General features: G+C 33.5%; 1 protein-coding gene across 13 annotated transcripts; it reads left to right on the top strand.

The window, feature by feature from the left end:
* Positions 1–33: 33 nt before the first annotated feature.
* LOC110822089 (14-3-3-like protein D) lies at positions 34–10,817 on the top strand. 13 transcript variants are annotated; one of them, XM_088208279.1, is made up of 8 exons: positions 34–350; positions 899–1,205; positions 1,293–1,380; positions 2,694–2,803; positions 2,888–3,033; positions 9,935–9,976; positions 10,238–10,302; positions 10,485–10,817. In XM_088208279.1, exons 1-7 carry the CDS (start codon positions 278–280, stop codon positions 10,291–10,293), a joined length of 822 nt encoding a protein of 273 aa, XP_088064405.1. In that variant the 5' UTR covers positions 34–277; the 3' UTR covers positions 10,294–10,302; positions 10,485–10,817. The 13 variants fall into 13 exon arrangements, with proteins under 13 accessions (XP_088064405.1, XP_088064403.1, XP_088064402.1 ...); XM_088208277.1 differs by having other exon boundaries at positions 10,235–10,302; XM_088208276.1 differs by having other exon boundaries at positions 9,932–9,976.
* Positions 10,818–16,444: the final 5,627 nt, after the last annotated feature.

Below are 16,444 nucleotides of genomic sequence, written 5' to 3'. Positions count from 1 at the left end.
CTATTAAATAAATACTCTTACTTGTTTTTCTCCCGTAGGAACGAGGTTCGGCGATTCTAACATCATCGCCGCCAAGGGCGCGTGATCAGACGCTGGTTCTTACTCGAAACATAAGTCTTCGGCGCAACTTGCCTAAAACCTTTGCAGTATCGAGGAAATCGAAAAGAGCGTCTTTTCTCTTTCGGTCTTCGTCAAGTTCTAGATAGTAAAAGTGAATGCTCTAGAGAGAGAGAGCAGTCCAATTAGACACAGATACGAAGAGAGAGAAAGAGCAATTATGGAGATGTCCAAGGAACGGGACAGCTATGTCTACACCGCCAAGCTTGCTGAGCAAGCTGAGCGCTATGATGGTAACTTTTCTCTCTCTCTCTCTCTCTCTCTATATATATATATATATATCTATCTATCTATCTATGCGTGCGCGGGAGCGGGCATACACATATATAAAATATGTGTGTGCCTGGGTTTGCGTTTGGTTGCCGAGAAAACTGGGGAAAAAACATGAGTTTGAAATTGTGCAGTTTTAGATCGTTCTTCTTCATTGTCAAGGTCTGATTTTATTTTCGTCGCAATGAGATTTACTTGCCCTATGATCATTTAGCTGGAACCTTCTTTCATGCGATCTTCAATGTTTGAGTGGTTGATTTCTGTTATTTTTCAAATTTTGCCTCTTGTCAACCAAAATGATGCTCTAGGGTTGTTGTGCTTTATCCTTTCTCGACATTTGAAAATTGGTACATTAGTCAATGAACTCGATAATTTCTACTTGGTCTAATATGCAATCAGTGGTCAAGAGATCTAATGTTTAAATTTCTTCTTACTTGGCTTTTATTATAAAACCAAACAGATGACCTGAAATTCCCCCTTTTAACTTTTTTTCTGCTTTCAATTATCACAGAAATGGTTGATGCGATGAAGAAAGTAGCTAAGCTGGATGTGGAATTAACGGTTGAGGAGAGAAATCTCCTCTCCGTTGGGTACAAGAATGTTGTAGGTGCACGAAGAGCATCTTGGAGGATACTATCATCAATTGAGCAAAAAGAGGAGGCAAAAGGAGAAGAACAAAATGTGAGGCGGATTAAAGGCTATAGGCAAAAGGTCGAGTCTGAGTTATCAGAAATTTGCAGTGATGTTATGATGGTAATTGATGAGCATCTGATTCCATCCAGCTCTGGTGGAGAATCCACTGTGTTTTTCTATAAAATGTGAGTGGCTTCTGGTTGGAGCTTTTGCCTGTTTTATGTTTGATTATTTGGGAGCGTAACTTTTTTATGTGTTTCTGGGTTTTGCAGGAAAGGTGATTACTATAGGTACTTGGGGGAGTTTAAGACTGGTGATGACGGGAAAGAGGCTGCTGATCAGTCTATGAAAGCATATAAGGTATTTTGGTTATTGGTGATCTGGGATTTGAAGTCATTCTTGCATTGTTAGGGCAGTTCAGTGCCCAAGCCTCCCTGACACAGGGGGAGAGAAAAATAGAGCACTAGGCATATAATAACCAACTCTTCTGGTATGAAATCAGGGAAATTGAGAGAAAATTTCTGTATACATCATATTAATTTGGAGAAACTGCTGATTACAATCTTATATCTTTCTATTTACCCTAACAGGGTTATACTAACAGTATAAAACTGCACCTAAGTAAGAGAAGACATAATCCCAAAGACCTAAATTTAATTTGAGCCTTCTGTTTTCTGTGAATTTTTAGCTTTATTTCTCTTGCCATAAAATCTTTTGACACGTACTAGACCAGTAGAGATTGGTGTTATATTGATCATAGTTTGGCAATAAGTTCTTGTTATGTTCCCGAGAGTAAAATCTTGTCACTGAGCGGTTCTCTGAAATTTCCAGTTCCAGAATCTGCTTCTTCTCCTTGATACGATTCCTTGAGTGACCTATTTTGTTAAAATAGATTAGAGCTCATCAAAAAGAGTTGTTACCTTAAATCTCGTTAAAAAGAACTCCAATCTCGTAGTTTAAAATAATATTTTGAATTGTTTTTATTAATAGCAATTATTCCCTTTTATATAGAGATTACAATTTTTATTTAGAAATGTAAATTTAATTAGGAATACTTTACTAAAATATTAGAAATCTTATATTATTTAGAAGTTTAATATTAATGAAAAATCATATGCTATTTAGGAATTTAATATTAATTAAGATTCCGTATTAACTATTTAGAAATTCAATACTAATTAAAATTTCATATTTAATTGAACTTTAACCTCTTATTTAGATCGTATAAATGCGTCCATAACACTTCTTTTCGATATAGTCATCAAAATTGTTACCATAATCAAACCTCCTTACAAGAGGTTAAAGGCATTGTCTTTGTCTTTCAGTACTTGCATTCAGGTGTCAATATGATCTCTCTGCAAGTTTTGCACACCTTACTGAAGTTGCTCAACAATCCTCGTATACCCACCATTTCTTGGGTTTAGTTCACCTGGGAATTCTTCAATTTTTAGTTTTTGCATCAACAGCACTTCGGTTCCAATACCTATTTGATACAGGAATAGAGTGGAGAGAATTAAGAGAAAACAATTGCCCTTGCTGGATTCTTTTGCTCTGGAAGCCAGAAATAGGGAGAAATTCTCTGTAAAAATTATATTAATTCTAAAAAACTGTCAGATTACAATGTTGTGGGATGCTTAGTTGTCAAATCTTCAATTATGTTATTTATTTTGCAGACAGCATCTACTGCTGCAGAGGCTGAGTTGCCCCCCACACACCCCATCCGATTAGGTTTGGCTTTGAACTTCTCCGTGTTTTATTATGAGATTATGAATTCGCCTGAGAGGTATGCATGCGATTATCTTTTTTTTGAGTTTCAAATCACTTTCTTTTATTCTTTTATGAATGTTTTACTTCGTTCCTGGACTAGGGCTTGCCATCTTGCAAAACAAGCTTTTGATGAAGCTATATCTGAGTTGGATGCACTAAGTGAGGAGTCCTACAAAGACAGCACATTGATTATGCAGCTTTTAAGAGACAATCTCACTCTTTGGACTTCCGACATGCATGAGGATGGTGAGATTTCTATCAACGAACATTTAGACGTCAACCATTGCAAAAATCACACCTAAAATCTGGATGTTATGTCACCTTCCAATTTTCAAACTGAAAACAAAAAATTTATGAGATTCTTAAATTGTTTCAATCAATTCTTTTATCCAACGTAGTTAATTTTTTTTTTTGAAATAATTTATCCAACATAGTTAATGGAATTGGTAGATGACGATTTTGAAGAGTTTTGTGAATGGAGATTTAGTGAAGAAATTCTCCCTTTTTTCTCTTATTAATTTTAGGGACCAAAGGGTGCCATTTATAAAAGAAAACCAGACATCTTTTCAGGAATGTGAGGAAGGGGTGATAACAGATTTCTGTTATTACCATGCCACCTCACCTTCTAGAAGAATGACACCTCACCTGTTAGGATTATTCTACTCTGTATAACAGAATAGAGAATTACAGTATTTTCTACATTCCCCCTCAATTTAGTTTACATATATATTGAGTAAACTTAGATTGGATACAATATTATCAAATATCTATTTTGGTAGTGCCTTTATTAGGATGTCAGCAACTTATTGATTTGAAGGGATGTGTATAAGAGTTATGGTTCTATCTTCAATTTTTTCTTTGATGAAATGTCGATCTATCTCTACATACTTGGTCCTGTCATGGTGTACTGGGTCTTTGACCATGCTGATTGTTGATTGATTGTCACACCATATTTTCATAGAAGTATCAATAAATGCTTCTAACTCTAGTAGTATTCTTCTCAACCATATCCTTTCACAAATTCCATGCGTAAGTGCTCGAAATTCAGAAAGACTGCTTCTTGTTGCGCCATGTGACCAGATTTCCCCACATACGTGCAGTAGCCAGAAGTGGATCTCCTGTCGGTTATCAATCTTGCCCAATCAGCATCATTAAAGACTTCAATATTCCTGTTTATTTTCTTTTTAAAAAATTAGTTATTGACCCGATGTCCTTGACCCCGATATCCTTTTTAGGTACCTCAAAATTCTGTACACGGCCTTCATATGTATTTCTGACGGTTGATTCATGAATTGACTTACTGTATTGACTGCAAAACTGATGTTTGGTCTTATGTGCGCCTGGTATATTAGTTTTCCGACCAGTTTCTGATATTTTTCTTTGTCAGCAGTCTTCTCACATTCTGTAGATCTTAGTTTCATTGTTGGATCTATAAGCGTATCTGCAGGTTTTCAACCAAGCATACCTGTTTCTTTCAGGAGATCCAGGACATACTTCTGTTGTGATACGGAAATTCCTTTCTTAAATTGGACAATTTTTATGCCTAGGAAGTACTTGAGCATTCAAAGATCTTTAATTTTGAATTCTTTGGCTAGAAACTCTTTAAGTTTTCGAATTTCCTCAATATGATCTCCTGTGAGGATAATATCATCTACATACACAATCAGAATTGATATTTTACCTAAGATACAATGTTTGACAAATAAAGTATGATCTTATTGACATTGCTCATACCCAACATGTTTTACAGCTCTAGTGAATCTGTCAAACCAAGCTCTTGGGGATTTTTTGAGTACATATAGTGATTTCTTGAGTCTGCAAACCTTGTGAGACTGATATTCTATTTCCAAATTTGGTGGGATTTCCATGTACACTTTTTCTTCTAGATCACCATTCAGAAATGCATTTTTTACATCCAGTTGACAAAGGGACCAATCAAGATTTTATGCAAGAGAGAGTAGTACCCGTATTGTGTTGTGCTTGACGACTAGAATAAAGGTCTTCTGATATTCTATACCATAGGACTGAGTAAAACCCTTGGCCATAAGGCATGCTTTGAGTCGATTTACACTCCCATCTGAGTTATACTTGGTCATGAATATCCATTTACATCCAACTTGTCGTTTCCCTGGAGGTAGCTCAGACAATTCTCATGTCCTATTTTTTTCAAGAGCACTAATTCTTTCTTGAATAACTGTACTCCACTCTGGTATTTGAAGAGTTTCATGCACTATCTTTGGTTCTGGAGAACTGTTGTCAAGTTTGCTCACAAATGCATGATGTTTCAGAGATAAATTGCTGAATGATACATAATCTTATATGAGATATTTTGTGCATAATCTGGTACCTTTTCTTATAGTAATAGGTAAATCAATATTAGTGGTAGAGTCAGTAAAAAGTACCTCATTACCTGGTGATTCCTTAACTATTGGAGTGGGTACGGATTCATGGTAAGTCATGGTTGGTTTCAGTACTTGTTCCCTACGAACTTTGTTCCTTCTAGTATAGACACGTAGCTCATTTATTGTAGTTAGTGTACACTCAGTTTTTGCCAAGTTCAGGTTCAGGATCAGATTCTAGGGGAGGTGAATTTTGTGGGTTGATGGAAGGAATGCTAACATCCCACACTTGATATTCCTGAGTAGAATGCTCCCCCTGAATATCAATAGTGGGATAAAAAGGTTGGTTCTCAAAGAAAATGATATCAAAAATCGTCGTGTATCCGAAAAAAAAAAACATTTATATCCTTTTTGATTCAATGAGTATCCAACAAAGATACACTTAAGGACACTTGGGTCAAATTTCTCTATCGAAGATGGGAGTGGATATGAACGAAAGCAGAACACCCGAAAACTTTAAATGGTAGTGAGTGTAAGATATGTGAATCAGGAAAATTTTGAGAGAGAAGATCATAGGGTATTTGAAATTAAAAAAACGAGAAGGCATTCGGTTTATCAGATAAGTCGCAGTGAGTATTGCCTCTCCTCAAAGAAACTCAGGAACATGGGTAGTGAACATAATGGATCTGGCGACTTCAAGAATGTCTGTTTTTTCATTCGGCTATGCCATTTTGGTGAGGGATGTATACATAAGAATTTTGGTGAATAATGCCATGTTCCTCAAAGTATTTCTCAAGGGTGGTTTCTAAATATTTATAAGTATTATCAGTTTTAAGTACCTGTATAGTGGTATGAAACTGAGTTTGGATCATAGTATTGAATCTTTTGAAAATGATTCATACTTCGAATTTTTCTTTCATTAGAATGACTCAAGTTATTATAATGTGATCATCAATAAAGGATACAAATAACTTATTTGCAGATATGTTGGTAACCTTGGAAGGTCCGCAAACATCACTGTGAATTAATGCAAACGTTTTGGAAGGCTTGTATGACAAACTTGTAAAAGAGTTTCGACTATGTTTAGAGATTTGACATACTTCATATTGAAATAAAAGTGGATTTTTATTTCTGAATAACAAGAGAAACATCTTTTGTAGATATAAAAAGTTTGGATGACCTAAGCGATAATGCCATAATATGATATTATGATCATTATTTGATTGATTCTCAGAACAGGGTTTGTACATACTGCCGTTTGAGTTTGTCTTCTAGAAGGGTTTGTTTGAAGGAGATACAAGCCTGAGTGCATTCTAGCATTGCCAATCATCCTCCTCAATTTCAAGTCCTGAAATTCACACATTTTTTAACTAAATTTAGCAACATAGTTTTGATCAACAAAAAGTTGCTAACCAATAGTAAATTGCAGTCCAATTTTGGTACATAAAATACTGAATGAAGGGTCAATTGTGGTGTTAAAACAATGGAACCAGCTCCAGCCATTCTGGAGATTGACCTGTCTGCAATTTTAATTGTGAAATTCTCATATGATGTTTTGTAATTCTGAAATAGGGATACATTGCCCGTCCTATGGTCTGATGCTCCAGAATCAACCACCTATTGTCATGTTTTGAAGAACATGCTGTCAAACCAATTGCTGCTTTACCTTTTTGTGCCACCGAAGCATGCACGGGCTGAGTAGGTAAACAATTCTACTTGAATAATTGTTGAAGGACCTCCATTTTTGTAGCATTGAACGGACTGCTTTCTGCAACATTTTCTTCAACAGTGGAAGCAATAATATTTCTTTGACAGTTTCCATTGCTCTCTGTTCTTTCGATCTTATTCTCACTGGGTTTCCCGTGCAACTTTCAGCATTTCTTGCGGACGTTGTCAAGTCTCCTGTAGTGATCAAAGTACGGTCTTCCCTTCTTTCCACGGGATTCATACCGCGTGGTGAGTGCAGAGGCACTTTCAGCAGAGTAGGTAGGCTGAACTTCTCCCATCATCACCCGTCTCCTGCTCTCTTCTCTCCGGATTTCTGCGAACACTTCTTGGATGCTAGGTAGTGGTTTCATTCCCAGCACCCATCTATGAACCTCATCCAGACTTAAGAGTCCAATCAAAAAATTGAAGATTCTTTTCTGCTCAACAAAGAGTCTGAACGTCTGAGCATCATTTGGACAACTCCATTGATGCTCCTCGAAGGTATCCAGTTGCTGTCAGCTTCAGGTTAGTGAATTAAAGTACTGGGTAATAGAAATCTCACCCTGACGCAGCTCATGGAGAGTTGACTCCACCTCGAAGGTGGCAGAGATATTATCTTTGCTGGAGTATAATTCGCGAGCCACTTCCCAGATTTCCTTCATTGTTTCATATAACATGAAGTTCTCACCAATGTCAGGCACCATTGAGTTAATGAGTCACGACATTACCATATTATTCTCTATTTTTTAGACGTGGAAACTTGGGTTGCTGGTTGCGGGAGGGATAGTTTTACCGGTGAGGTAATCGTTGCGGCCCTTGCTGTGAGTAAACAGTAGATGGAGATTGACCATTGAAGGTAGTTCTGTTCGTTCAGTTTGTGCCCCGTGATGAACGATGATGCCTGCTCAACTAGGCTGTGGTATGGAGTTGCGGGGAGGTAGGAACTCGAAGAGACTTCGGGAGGAGAGGAATTGAGCTCGTTTGTGGCCATTTGAATTCTGACTCAGATAAAGAAGCTCTCGGATCAGAGCTCTGATACCATGAAGAGTTTGGTGAATGGAGATTTAATGAAGAAATTCTCCCTTTTTTCTTTTATTAATTTCAGGCGCCAAAATGTGCTATTTATAGAAGAAAACCAAACATCTTTTCAAAAATGTGAGGAAGGGAGGATAACAGATTTCTGTTGTTACTATGCCACCTCACCTTCTAGAAGAATGACACTTCACCTACTAGGATTATTCTACTTTGTATAATAGAATGGAGAATTACAGCATTTTCTACAGAGCTTAATTGAAATTAGTTGAAAAGTTTGAAGTTTTTGAAGTTTTCTGCGTCCATTTTGAATCTTTGAGGGTGAATTGAAATTTTAATGAAAACTCAGATGTTCTGTTTTTGGTGCCATTTTCTCCTCCTTTAATATGCATTTTACATGTAAAATTTGTTTCCTGTTCCATCTAGTGTAACTTAGGAATGAAAATAAACAATAAGTTTAATTACTCCTTTTTAATAGTTAAGATTGACTTGTTGTACATACACGAGTGTGCACGTATACACAGAAGGAAGATTTAATCATATTAAAAAACGGGGAAAGGCAAAGGAATATTTTTTCTTATTGTAGAATCTAAACTTTAAATGGAATAAAGGGGTTAGTTGTCCAGAAGTTACTGATTGATTTTATATTACAGAGAATTTCTAAAAAAAGTGTACCTTTAGTTTATGGATTAAAAATATAGAAGTTTAATTGGACATGTAAAAGTCAGAGTACATTTCACCTAACAAAAAAAATGTACCATAAGTTTATGGATTAAAAATATAATAAAATAAGAAGATTAGCAAATTTACTTATATTAGTTTAATTTGACAGACATAATTTGTTGCACATTTACGCACTTAGGAATGAAATGATTATGAGAACATAACTTAAAAGTCAAAGTACATTTCACCTTACAAGTTTTAGAACAAATACATATATCCTGAAGGTTTTAAATTATTTCACTCAAACTTTCTGTTTGCCAATTCCCTTAACCATGTTAAACTGAGGCTTTAAATTTTATCATTTTCAGTCTCGACATTACCGCATAGTAGGTTGAATTTTCTGCTTCCTACTAAACTTCCAGTTTGCAGTGTTGTTCATCAACATAATTTTTTAAGCATCATGCAGAGTAAATAATTGAGCCCTCGTGGATGACTTTCTTTCATTATCCTGTGTTAGTCACCATTAATTTTTTCATGAATGAAAACTCTCCATATTTTAAGCAGGTTTTTATCATATTGAATCACGACCGTAGTTTATGTTTAGATCATTACATCTTTTTCAGTCTTTGCACTACCACATGGTTGGTTGATGTATCTGCTTCCTACTAAACAAGTTCTATAGACTGCCAAATGTGTCAATTTTAGATGCCTGATTTCTTTTGAGAATTGATGCTAATTATTTTAGACTTCTCTGCCGAATTTAAAATTTCCTATATCGATCTGAATTTCATTTGTTTCCTTGTATCTTGGTTTTTCTAGTGGAAGAGCTGGTATTAGTGCATCATATACGTAGTTAAGTTTTCTAGAAAAGATTAGGTATATGTTTGTAATAATTTCAGAATTTAGTGGAATTCATTTTTAAATTGAACTAGAAGATGCTGAAAATCCTTCCTAGAATTATAAGGTTTGATCTTATATGGAATTTTACGTGAAACTGGAATAATGCATACCAGACTTTTTCAATTTTTATCATATTTGATATAATTTATACTCTCTTCTCATTGAATTAAATGTAGATTTGTAAATGAATTTACCATTTCTTTGAATTCATTGTGAACATAGCCTAGGATATCATTTATTATTTTCAAATTCATGTCTCATTTTTAGTGTTATTTTCTTTTCCATTTTTAACCATCAAACTTGTTTTTATATTTAGATACGTGAATATAGAAAGTAAGATGTACAGAATGTTTTCAAGTATAAAACAAAGCTTCATGTTTCTTCACTTTCTTAAATTTCTTTAACTAGAACTTTTTAGCCATGCATGGAAGGCAACTGCACTTTTATATTCTTGTTGATTTAACTTACCAAATTTTTTATGCTGCTTTTTGGGTGTCATTTAGCAGAAGAAACCCAGAAGCCAAAGAATACTGCTAGAGCTGGTGAAGGTGAAGAATAGTACTAAGAATATTGTTATTTTCTTTTCCATTTTTAACCATCAAGCTTGTTTTTATATTTAGATACGCGAATATAGAAAGTAAGATGTACAGAATGTTTTCAAGTATAAAACAAAGCTTCATGTTTCTTCACTTTCTTAAATTTCTTTAACTAGAATTTTTTAGCCATGCATGGAAGGCAACTGCACTTTTATATTCTTGTTGATTTAACTTACTAAATTTTTTATGCTGCTTTTGGGTGTCATTTAGCAGAAGAAACCCAGAAGCCAAAGAATACTGCTAGAGCTGGTGAAGGTGAAGAATACTAATAAGCAGAGGCAGGTTGGTTCTCTTTTGACTTTGTTATATGCGGAGTCGGACTTCTTGTTTCCTGCTTAATAGATTTCTTACATCTCTGATTGAGGAAATTCCCTTCTGTTCTCTGCATTTATTTTGTCTTTATCTTTAATTTTTAAGCAATAACGGTTATACTCAAATTTGGTCGGTGTTTGGATAACAGTGATATCTCAAAGCAATTGTTGTTCGTCTAAGAAATCCAGAAAAGAGCAAGGAGAATGAAGAGGCTACAGCCTGTGTTTTTATTTCGGTTGAGATTTGTTGAAGGAGAGGTTTGTCTTTTCTTTTGGTTGTGGAGATCTTTCATTGTTATGTGGAGTTAAATACATAAATACATACATGCAGAAGCATATCTGCACTGTAATGTTTTTCTTTTTCTTTGGTTGTGGAGAGCCTTCATAGTCATATGTAGTTGAATGCATAAATACATACATGCACAAACATATCTGCACTGTAAAACTCTGGTTGTATCATATACTTGAGTTTGCATGGAGAATTTACTTGGCTTCATGATTCACTTATAAATTTAGTTTTGTCATTTTGTTGTTTGTTAAAAGATTCAATGCTAATTGGGTACTTTTCCTAATATTATGAGCATTCCCATGGTGGTGTTGATTATTTGCGTGCCACATAAAATTAACTCAAAACACTTGGACTCAAACATAAGATTATACGGGAAAAGCAAAAGATATTTCTATGCTTTGCATAAGATTCTTTCAAAATGAATCCCTTGACTGAAAAAAATTGCCAACAGAATATGTCAGGAGTCGGTGTTGAATCTAGGTATTGACAGATGATATTTTTATCATGGCTCAATTGTATGTAGACTAACTGTCTCGTGTCTGATTAGTTAATTTGCTTAGAGAGATTAGTCCTTGTTGGTTGTAAAGATGTTTAGTCGTCCTGTCTTGTCCATAATGGTTTCTGAATAGAAATTCATTGTTGAGATGTTTAGATAAAGCATTTTGAGGTTGGAAAATGGTGGTTGGTGGATTCTAGAGGTCATAAATGTGGCATGAGCATGGTTGGTGATTTGTTCCTTGCTTCAGTTAAGCAGGTGCTGCTGTGTGCTTTGGGTGGTGTTAGTTCTTTTGTAGTTGATGTTTCTTTTCCTTTCTTTATGGAGGATTAGGATTCTCTCTCTTAGGATCTTTCTACTTTGGATTCTAATTCCTCATATGGACAATTTTTCACTAGTTCAATATTGGTATCCTTTAATAATTGATTTAATTCCTCCTTTAGATTCTAATTTTATGATTTTTTTTTTCAAATGGTATCTAATTATTGAGATGTATGCAACCTTGCCAAAATTTCTGTATATTCTTCTGTGAAAAGTGACTGATAAATATTGTGGCGGAACTCTATATATAAATGATATACAAACACATGCAAAGTAACATATATCGTTTCACGGTGTTCGCAACTGAAATGACTTCAAATTCTTGTCCACTTAGTAAGGTTTGGCACAATTAGATTGGCATGCGGACTAAGTTAGATGAGTCTGCTTTGTAAATCAATGAAAATTGTTATTATTGCCTTTATTGTAAACTTTGCCCAATCTGGGAAATTGTCTGGGCTTGCTAGGGCAGCACTGATTAGATTGAGCATGATTTTGCTTGATGTTAGGAACTCGTCAAGGTTGGTAAGTGGCTAGATTGAGTGGAGCTTTAGTAGGGCAACCAGCCACTTGTGTGGTTCGGTCTAGTTTACTGTTGTGAACTCCCTTTTTGTATGGACTCTTAACAGGAAAGGATGAAGAGCTCATCCTTGTTGCATCTGGCGCTGAGTCTAAACTTTAGCCAGAGCTTGGGCACAAGTTTGACATTGCCATTGTGTTCCAAGCTTCACGGTTTTACTGGTGAAGTTTCTTGGAAGTTTTCTTTTCTATGCTCTTTGATATTGTTTGATTTTATGTTCTAGTTGTATTTGTCTTTGGCAGTATGATATGGGGGAAACTTTGACAATTTCATAATTGATAGTATATAAATAATGGGCAACACTGTTTTCAACCAAAGTTTTGAAGTAGAGGGAGAGGATATTAAGATGGGAAGAGGAAAAGAGAGGGAAAAGGGAAAGAACAGAAAATAAATGGGTTTACAAAAGGTAGGGAGACAAGAACTTAGAGGATAGATTCTTTGTATTTGTGGTTTAATTAATTAGTTAAAATTAATTTTCTAAAGCATTTAAATATGACAGTTATTTTAATTATAAAATTAAATAAATTTCGATGTTTGAAATAAATGTAAACTCGTTAGAGATTAAATTATTAAAAAAAAATGTTTTAAGATTAAATTTTACCAAATGTCAAATTCTGAAAATTAATTTAGTAATTTATTTTAATATTTTCTGTTTCTTTACCTCTTGTATACGTACGTAGACAAATTTTTTTTTCATAAAAATTTATATTTCTTTAATTAGAGGATATATATATATATATACTTTTATTAGACAAATTCCTATTTCTAAGGAAGTGACTGTTTCACATCTGTTAACACACTAAATAAAGTATTCTTAAAAATTTTAATTTTTTTCAAATTCCTTTCAGACGATATTTTAATTTTAGAATAAATTTCCTAAATTACTTTTCACTAATTTTTTTTTTCTTTGAAAAATAATCAAATATTATTTTCAAGGAAAACACATTTTTAAAGGAATTTAAATGAGTGACAAATTTAAGAAGAAAATTATTTAATTTACACAGAGGATAAATAAATCTCAAAAGAGATTTATATTTGGTATTCAATTTATTTTTTTTCTTATTTATGTATTTGCGGTTTTTTATAATTTATTCAACTCTCTTATGTCACAATGTATTTATTATCTTAAAAGTTCAATTATCATTATTAATATAAAAATAAGTTTTGAGTCATTCATCAAAATCAACTAGTTATATTCAACAAGGACAACTAATATTGATTTGCGAATTCAAGATTTTTAGAAAAAATTAGATACTATACTTGGAATTCTTAGGCATTATCTAAGATTTGACTGAGTTACATAATTAGATATAGAAAAATTCATAAAGTATTTTATTAAATAACTAAATAATGATCTTAAAAGAAATCTAAATACATCATGGCTATGATATAAGTTCATCCGTTCATCACATAAATTTTCACTTTATGGCTTCACTTTCTTGTCTCCTTTATTTAGAAAATATGTATTTTTTTATTATGTATGTAACAATTCGGAACTTAAACGGAAATAAATTATAAATCGATTACGAAAGCGAAATAATAGCGTTAGGATTTATATTCTTTATACAATAATTCAGAATAACCAATAAGGTTATGAGAATGACCATTCTAAAAAAATAACGAAAAATTAAAGAAATAACTAGAAAGAAAACAATTGAATATTCTATTCGCAACCCTCTTATGGATCGAAATCTGGATCTTGGTTTTTTTGATTTGAAATTATTAATGAAAGAGTGAAGTACACTAGTTCAGTAATAATGTCACACCACTCACCGATACAGAAATAGAGGTTGGTAAAAATCATGAAAACAACTAATGGAGCTCTTAATAAAATCATTTATTATACACTTATCATAGCGAAATTTCTAAAACTGACCTATGGAGGCGATAGCACAACAATATCATAATCTCATATTCAATTAATTAAAATAACAATTTTTCCTTTTAACCAGTCTACTAGTATCTATGAGAGTTCATAAGAATGTCTCCACTACGCATGAACCCTTATTCAACATTTTCAATTAACGGGTCATTCCTATAACCCGTTCGACATGAGAGTGAAACGGGCTGTTCTCATACCCCGTTCGATATGAGCGCCAAAATACCAATCTTCGATACCCCGTCCGGTATGAGACAACGTTCACAGTAAGATTTTCTATATACCCGGTCCGTCCACCATCTCTCAGGATATTCAATAAAGCTACCGTTCATCCATTTAGTTAATTAAACAATTTTCCGTTTATATTTAATTTTTCAGTTTTCTAATTTAACTGTGAACCATACAAAACAAGCAATAAATGCATTAAGGGATACAAACGAATCATCATACTAATTCTAGTATATTATCATGCATTCGAAACTGTAAAATTAATTAATCAATTTAAACATGACAAATAGTAATAAATAAGCGGTTCAAACTCCATTAGTAACATTTAATTATCGATATTTCTAATTCACACAAAATATCGTATTATTTATAATTAAACTTCAATTCCATAACGGTGAATAAGATAAAAGATTCTTACTCGAATCGATATTTGAAATACTAAGCTTTCAGTTGTACCTACTGGCGGTCCCCAGGTTCCCTGAATTTTTTTCGGGGATTAAAACACGCTTTAATTACTTAAAAATACTCCAAAAAATCTAAAATCGGTGTTAGAAATTCTTGTTGGCCAATTTCGAAATTCCAGCATGGCGGCAGGGTTTTCTGGTGCGGCGGCTCCGTCGGTGTACCTTCGCGGTTGGATTTTCTTTTTGGTCAATCTGTGGAAAATAAAATGGTGAATATAATGGTGAAAAAATTACATGAAATGAGAATCGAGAAGGGCTTTATCAGAAGAGGTTTTTGATTTTTTCACGGCGGCGCCGTTGGCCTTTACCCGCAGTTTTCGGCTCATCCGCTGGTCCTTTTACTCCGATTTGGCCATGGGGGTGTTCAAAATTAAAATGTGAGTGATTGATAGAATTTTTACCTTTTTTAGCAGTCGGAAGTGGCTTTGGCGCTGCGATGGGCAGTTGACTCCCTTTCCGGCGACTAGTTCTTCTTCTCCGGCAGGGGGGGAGGGGGGCTGGCGGCTACGATTAGGGTTTGGTGTGAAGTGAGGTATTTATATCAATCTCTTTTTAATATGGACCGTTCATCGTATTTGATCTAAACTGTCCGATCGCGTTTAAATAAGAAGTAAATATAGACATTTATCACGATTTGATCTGAACTGTACGATCACGTTTGAAGAGGGAAAGAATGTAGGCCATTCATCGCGTTTAATTGCGACTGTCCGATCGCGCCTGAGGAGGGAACAGATTTGGATCGTTCATACGCATAGGAACAAATCTGGACCGTTCGATCGCGAGCACGCGGATTGCCAGTGTGACATCCCCCGTGGCACCGCGTTAGCGTGCCTTGCCACGCGGTGCGCTCTGCTTCGTTAGTGCTACTGACTGGGCGATCCTACACGATATATCTTTCCTAAATTGCGTTTTAACTTCCAATTTCCGATTTTTCTTTTAAAAACACATCCAGAATCCAAATTTTCACCTATTTTTTCCAAAATTATTTTCAATTCCATCATCCACATATTTTTTCCTAATTTTTACATTAATTAAAAATTCATAAATTAAAAAATAAAATTTTATACATTAATTTTAAATTTTTTTAAAATTAATTAAGGGTATTACAACGTACGTTTCTTGTAATTTAATTATCATAGAAAAAGTTTATAACTAATAATAAATACTTATTAGAATTTTATCATAATGTCTTTTTGATGTAGTACCGAGTTAGTAACACTATTATATTAAGAAAACTAATTAAATATGATTCGACTTTAATTTAATTATCATAGAAAAAATTTATAATTAATAATAAATACTTAAAAGAATTTTATCATGATTTCTTTTTGACGTAGTACTGAGTTAATAAGACTATTATATTAAAAAATTAATTAAATATGATTTGATTTTAATTTAATTATCATAGAAAAAATTTATAACTAATAATAAATACTTATGAGAATTTTATCATGATTTCTTTTTGATGTAGTACCGAGTTAGTAAGACTATTATATTAAGAAAACTAATTAAATATGATTCGAATTTAATTTAATTATCATAGAAAAAATTTATAACTAATAATAAATACTTATGAGAATTTTATCATGATTTCTTTTTGATGTAGTACCGAATTAGTAAGACTATTATATTAAAAAAACTAATTAAATATGATTCGACTTTAATTTAATTATCATAGAAAAAGTTTATAACTAATAATAAATACTTATGAGAATTTTATCATGATTTTTATTTTTTGCTGTAGTACCGAGTTACTAAAACTATCATATTAAGAAAACTAATTAAATATGATTCGACTTTAATTTTAACTTCTTCTATCATCTACTTGCTCGAAATAAGTGTTAATAGAATAATA

Source organism: Carica papaya, chromosome 7 (genome assembly GCF_054855325.1).
Source record: "Carica papaya isolate Zhongbai chromosome 7, ASM5485532v1, whole genome shotgun sequence".
Lineage (NCBI taxonomy): Eukaryota > Viridiplantae > Streptophyta > Magnoliopsida > Brassicales > Caricaceae > Carica > Carica papaya.
Note: the sequence above shows the minus strand (reverse complement) of the source record. Positions and strands in the feature narration are given on the sequence as shown.